At 44.3% G+C, this 7,133-nt stretch overlaps 1 protein-coding gene across 1 annotated transcript; it reads right to left on the reverse strand.

Moving 5' to 3' along the window:
* Positions 1-1,980: 1,980 nt before the first annotated feature.
* Positions 1,981-6,906, reverse strand: LOC129831661 (extracellular calcium-sensing receptor-like). Its single transcript, XM_055895025.1, has 7 exons — positions 6,599-6,906; positions 5,745-6,039; positions 4,851-5,140; positions 4,332-4,612; positions 3,998-4,206; positions 3,405-3,750; positions 1,981-3,137 (listed from the first exon to the last, which is right to left on the reverse strand). The coding sequence occupies exons 1-7, from the start codon at positions 6,904-6,906 to the stop codon at positions 2,221-2,223; spliced, it is 2,646 nt and encodes an 881-aa protein (XP_055751000.1). The 3' UTR covers positions 1,981-2,220.
* Positions 6,907-7,133: the final 227 nt, after the last annotated feature.

A 7,133-nucleotide genomic window follows, 5' to 3' on the forward strand; every position in this document is an offset into this window, starting at 1 on the left:
TACCTAGACACCTACACTCAACACAAACCCATACACTCTACCAAAACCCCCTATACCATACAACCACCCAAGACGAGACAAATACACACAAACATCCCCCCTGTCACACCCTGACCTAACCAAAATATTACAGAAAACAAAGATAACTAAGGCCAGGGCGTGACAGTGACACAGAGAGAATTGAATCTAATGTGTCTCGGCTCAGGATAAGACCCAGATGCAGACACAGGGCGCCAATAGTTTGAATCTCCAATATTTATTATAACACAGGAGTAAGGCAAACGACAGGTCGGGGGCAGGTAGAGGATCGTAATCCAGGTTAGAGTCAGGCAGGTACAGGACGGCAGGTAAACTCAGGGTCAGGACAGGCAGAAAGATCAGACCGGGCAGACTAGAAACAAAACTTGAGAACAGGAACATGGGGAAACTCGCTGACCTGACAAGACAAGATGAACTGGAAACAGACAAGGAGAAAAGGCAGGTCTTAATACACAGGAGAAAATGGGTAAAAATGGGAGACACCTGGTGGGGGGGTGGAGACAGGCACAAGACAGGTGAAACAGATCTGAGTGTGACATTGAGTCAGGATCTCCTATGATGTGTTTTTGTGTGTGTGTGTGTGTGTGTGTGTGTTTTTGTGTGTGTGTGTGTGTGTGTGTGTGTGTGTGTGTGTGTGTGTGTGTGTGCTGGTGTGTGTGTGTGTGTGTGTGTGTGTGTGTGTGTGTGTGTGTGTGTGTGTGTGTGTGTGTGTGTGTGTGTGTGTGTGTGTGTGTGTGTGTGTGTGTGTGTGTGTGCGGGTGTGTGAGTATTTATGAATGTATTTCCAGTAATATTTAATAATACTTCTATGTTACTTGTTTTTACAACATGATCTCCTCCCCTCACCCTCCCCTTTCTCTTTGCTTATTTGAGCTGTCCTTGCCATAATATGTACTTGGTCTTTTACCAAACAGGGCTATCTTCTGTATACCCCCCCCCTACCTTGTCACAACACAATTGATTGGCTCAAACACATTAAAGAAGGAAAGAAATTCCACAAATGAATTGAAATGCATTCCAGGTGACTACCTCATGAAGCTGGTTGAAAGAATGCCAAGAGACTGCAAAACTGTCATCAGAGCAGAATAATCTAATATCCAAAATATTGTTTGATTTTTTAAAACATTTTTTTTGGTTACTACATGAATCCAAATGTCTTTTTTAATAGTTTTGATGTCTTCACTATTATTCTACATTGTAGAAAATAATTGAAATGAATTGAAATGAGTAGGTGAGTAGGTATGTTCAAACTGTTGACTGGTACTGCAAGTAGAGAACAACTTAATGTTAAGTGTTACTCATAACCACAGCTCATAATGGTTGCTGTACTTGTGCTCCAGAGTGGTGCAGCGGTCTAAGGAAATGCATATCAGTGCTAGAGGCATCACTACAGACCCTGGTTTGATTCCGGGCTGCATCACAACAGGTCGTGATTGGGAGGCCCGTAGTGCGACGCACAATTGGCCCAGCGTTGTCCGTGTTAGGGTTTGGCTGGGGTGGTCTGTAATTTTAAATAAGAATTTGGTCTTAAATGTCTTGTTAAATAAATAGAAATTCAAGTACTATACATTGCACTAGAAACTATTTGGCTTCTTGAACAGTGTGTGTCTTAATTAACTGCTCTAGTAGGTGATGTAAGCATGAGAAGACTGACCATCACTGGACACTGGGTTGAAGTGTTAATGTGAAAAGGTTGGTTTGTTTGTGATCTGTAATTAATAGCATGCAATAAATATTAAAAAACAAGGTATCAAACAAATGTGTATTGACAGGCCAAGCAATCATTGACATGACACCAATATATCTGAAAATGTTTATTATATTATACTACTATAATACATATTATGATGAATTAGAATATCAATTGAACACATGCACTTCAATGATATATCAATTCATATAAGAATACAGCTTTTCTCCAACAACATGGAAGTGGTTCCACTCTGTAGGCTACTGCTAATCACATCATTTAGCAGGTCAAATTAGAATTTAACACTCTAGCTTTGAACAATCTCTCATAACATTGGAATATCTAAAGTGAACCTGTTGCATGTTACTAGTTACAATGTTACCAATGATTACCTGTTAAATTGTTGGTCATCTCTGTCAGAGTAGTCCTACCTAACTGTATGATAAACCATATAACTGAACGTTACAATGTTTTTTCCCCTCAATCATTTCTTAATAACCTATTTCATTGGATGTCTTCTCCATAAGGTGTTTCTTGGTGTTCTTCTCCGGCCTGAACAGAATAATGAAGCATTTAGGAACAAATAACAGAAAGAACAACCCAAAGCTAGAGGTGATGATGGCAAAGATCTCCACAGCTACAGTGAACTTCCCAGGAGAGCTGACATAAGCTGGGATAAAGGTGATCCAGACTGCACAGAATATGAGCATGCTGAAGGTGATGAATTTGGCCTCATTGAAGTTATCAGGCAGCTTCCGAGCCAGAAAAGCCAGCACAAAGCACAAGAGAGAAAGGAGTCCTATATACCCCAAAACAGCCCAGAATGCACCTACAGAGCCTAAGTCACACTCGAGAAGGACCTTTTCCTTATAGGTAGTGAGGTTTTTAATGGGGAAGGGAGGGGACAGGACCAACCACAGAGTGCATATCAAAGCCTGGACAAACGTGAAGGACACTACAGTCAATCTCTGCTGTGGAGGACCAAACCATTTCATGACATTACTGCCTGGAAGTGTAGCCCTGAAGGCCATCAACACCACTATTGTTTTCCCAAGAACACAAGAGATGCAGAGGACGAAGGTGATCCCAAACGCTGTGTGGCGCAGCATACAGGACCACTCAGAGGGCCGGCCAATGAAAGTAAGAGAACACAGAAAACACAGTGTCAAGGAGAAGAGCAGCAGGAAGCTCAGCTCAGAGTTGTTGGCCCTGACGATGGCCGAAGTTCGGTGGCGGTAGAAGACAGCTGCCGTGGCGATGGCCATACAAGCCCCACCCACAGAACAGACTGTCAGGATGATTCCGAGGACCTCGTGGAAGGACAGGAACTCCACAGGCTTAAGGATACAGCGGTCTCTCTCAGCGTTGGGCCAGTACTCCTCGGGACAGATCAGACAGTCTGAGGAATCTGACCAGGACAATGCAACAGACATCAAATGTTAATAATAATAGATTCAGGTTTTATTTATTTACAAAGACATGTCCCACAATGCTGCACTTTGTCAGTTTACAATGAAGAATGTTGAATTAATGTGCAGCTTACATGAGATAATAAGAACAGGAATATGATTGACAGACACTACCTTTGTTGTGCTGGTAATATGAATAAACCACTACTTAGTAAACCGTGATAGAAATTACTACACATTTTGGCCAACTGTTCCTGTAGTCCTACCTGTGTTATTACTTATTTCTCCCTCTGCACATTGGATACAGTCATAACAGCATACAGGCTTTCCTTTCTGTACAGCCTTACGAGTGCCTGGGGGACAGCTCTCACTGCACACTGACACAGGTACTTGTGTACTGTTCTTTACCCAGGTGATTTCCTTCTCCATGTCAAACATCTGGTCAGGAGGCATGGACGCATCATAGCGCCCCACTGTCACAAACTCCATCTTACCACTCTCCCCTATCTGCCAGTTGACCAGCTCATATGTGGGAATTGGGTCCCCGTTGGCATCGAAAGACACCTGGTACCCGTTACGAGAGAAGTTCACCGTCCTCAATCTCTCCAGGACCTGGGGGTGGGAAGGGCAAGGGAGAGAGAGAGGGGACAAGAGAGAAGGAGAGAGGGGAAGAGAGATGGAGATAAGGGAAGAGAGAGAAGGAGTGAGGGGAAGAGAGATGGAGAGAGAGAAACAGAACTTTCACTTGACTCGTATATTTCTCAAAAGTGTTACTTCAAATCCAGCCGTAATGGCCTTCATACATGTAGTCTAAATAAACATATATATCAGGACATTATACTATCGTCTTGTCATTCACCTGTGTTGGCTTCACATGGAGGTTTTTGTAACATTTCACAGTGGAGTTTTCTCTCTCTTCGCAAACGATGCTGTGGATGGCGTGTGCTATGGCATAAACAGCTTTATACACCATGTTAGTGACACGCAGCTGGGATGTATCTGTGTAGGGGGTCTGTAGCTGCTGTATATCCTCACTGCCATCACACACCTTCTCTTCAACCCCAACACCTGTAGAGGTCCCTACAGACAGACAGAGAGAGAGAGAGAGAGAGAGACAGAATGATAGAGGTACAGATAGGTAGGTAGATAGATAGATAGATAGATAGATAGATAGATACCTATCCCCAGCCGACAGCCAAAGGCTCCCTCCCAGAACTCTGTGAGCAGGGGAGAGTTGGACACCTTCTGTGGGGAGAGGTCCAGGAGGAAGTCCCTGAGGCCGGGGATGACAGAGCGTTGGATGCCAAATCCGATGGCCCCGGCACACAGGCCGAAGCGCAGCATATCTGGGTCAGTGACCCACGTCTCGCTCCCGATCCACTGGCGGGGAGGAGAGGGCAGGCGTTCCAACTCCCTCAGCAGGATCCTCATGTCCCCAGTGGCTGCAAATGCAACCACCACCCGGGCTGTGGAGCTGGGGAACATGATTATATCATAATACAAGATTGTCATGTTTGTCATTCATTGGAATGTAACAGTGAAGTGAACATGAACATTAGAATTAATCAACACTTTTGACATGTTTAAAATATGCAAATCATGTTGATCTCACAGATCAGCTTTGGGAAAATAGAGAAATTAATAATTGCAGCTTTTACAAATATGGTCTTGCATTTGTGTGAATAAAAAGCTCACAAAAAGTCACGGATCACCTGCGGATCACGTCGGCCACCCGTTGCACTCTGCTGAGTGGGTTGGTACGGTAGAATGCTTCAGAATATTCCACACAGATGCCTTCCTCTTGTGCTGCCTGTAAGAAAGCCGCCATCCCGTTATTACCGTAGTCAGAGTCGGAACGGACCGCCCCAATCCAGGTCCAGCCGAAGTGCCTGATGAGGTGGGCCAGAGCGGCAGCCTGGAACTGGTCACTGGGGATGGTTCTGAAGAAGGTTGGATACTGTTTCTTATCACTCAGACACGCACAGGTGGAAAAGTGGCTCACCTAGGTAGAAACAGACAGTCGAAAACATGAGAAAGAACATCACGTCGGCCTAACAACTAGTGTATTGGCTACTTCCTGATTTTTTTCTTTAGCTATGTGTTATGATGTTAGGGAGACAATAACAATAATCCGATTTATTGTTTTTCGTTTTGCCAGATTGAAAAGGATACACAAAGTGTGAAACTAATCCATGGCCTCCCATAACAACCTAGCCTATGAAAGATAGTCCTAGATAGGATGTACACATTTCTACCCAAAACCTTGGTCATTCTATTCATATTGATAATAGTTTTATAAGTCATACTGGTGCTGTGAAAAACATGAGTAAAAGGTGTTACAACAATCCCTTGTCTCCCATAACAACCTAGCCTATGAAAGATAGTCCTCAGATCAAGTTTAAATGCCTCCAGACGTTCTCCAGACTCATAGTTCTCAGTTTATGTTGAAATGCCTATAGAAGTTCTCCAAACTTTCTCCACATAATTTCACACAGAAATGTATATTCCTGAAAGAGAGGAGAATACAGTTGAAATACAGGAAGTTAAAAGAGGATTTCTTTCCTGAAAGAGAGGAGAATATATGATTTCTTTCCACAGGAGTTTACCTGAGGAATGCCGAAAGGGCCGATGATGCGCAACATGCTGATGGTAGGCGTGGAGCCAGACTCGCCCACGATAGCTGTCACCGTAGCTGATTTCGAGCACTGTTCTCCGGTATCAAACATGGGGTCCAGGCCGTTAGCCAGTTGGAAGGCCACTTTCACGGCCATGGGGACCGAGGAGCATGAGTCATGCACTTGATAACCAAGTGTGACACCCGGTAGAAGGTCCGAACTGTTGTTTATCTCCTCAACTGCGAAGACCATGGCGCGCGAGAAGCGCAACTCACGGGAATCCAAACTGTCAATAGAAGATAGGTGAGTGAGCACCACTTGACTAAATGGTAAACTAGCATATAGAATACATGGTTATACGAGGCCAAACATCTTAATATCTAGCCTTATTTTCCACACTGTCTACATGCCTACACTTTTGATATCGGTAGTTGAGGACATTGTAGGATAGCCTGCTTTTTGAAAATGTGCCCCTTTGTAACAGTAGTCTTTACCTACTCTCTCAGACACAAACACACTTTTTATCTGTCTTTAAAACACTGTTTGTCTGTCTTTAAACACTTTTTCTATGTCTTTAAAACACTGTTAATCTGTCTTTAAAACATTGTATATCAGTCTGTAAACACACTGTTTATATGTCTTTAAAACACATTTTATCTGTCTTTAAAACACTGTTAATCTGTCTTTAAAACACTGTTAATCTGTCTTTAAAACATTGTTTATCTGTTTGTAAAGACACGTTTTATATGTCCTTAAAACACTGTTCCTCTGTCTTGTAAACACAATTCATCTGTCTCCCCAAGCAGTCACAGTCCTGTCCCCTGTTCCCTCTTGCGCTCACTGACCTCCCTGTGCACTGCAGGGACTCAGGCAGGCTGGTGTAGCTGTGTTCCACAGTGTGCATATAGTAGTGCATGGAGAAAACACCCCCGATGACAAAGTCCCCGTCCTGGGAGAACGCCGGAGGACGAGGGCTACCTTGGAGCCTGCATCTGACAGACTCCAGCCCAGAGGCAGAGGCAGAGGCAGAGTCAGAGGCAAAGGCAGAGGCAGATGAGAGCAAGGCAAGCCCACCAGCCACCACAGCTAGATGTAGTAGAACCAGACTAGCAGCCAGACTTGGATCCAGAGCAGGAGCCGGAGAGAGCCTCATTCCCCTGATGTGTAGAAGGTATGGCGTAATACAGTGCCACACAGACCCACAAAGGTCAGGTTACCTCTCTACACTGGTTTAAATACCCACCGTACCTCTGTGGGGATTCCTCTGAGGACCACACTGTGGGTATGGCCATGCCAAGGAGGGAGGGGTTAGAGGCTGCTCTGCTCACCCAGTCAGGTCATGATTCTTTCAGCTATAGAGAGAATATGCACCTGCATCAG

This window comes from Salvelinus fontinalis, chromosome 33, assembly GCF_029448725.1.
Source record: "Salvelinus fontinalis isolate EN_2023a chromosome 33, ASM2944872v1, whole genome shotgun sequence".
In the NCBI taxonomy this organism is placed as follows: domain Eukaryota; kingdom Metazoa; phylum Chordata; class Actinopteri; order Salmoniformes; family Salmonidae; genus Salvelinus; species Salvelinus fontinalis.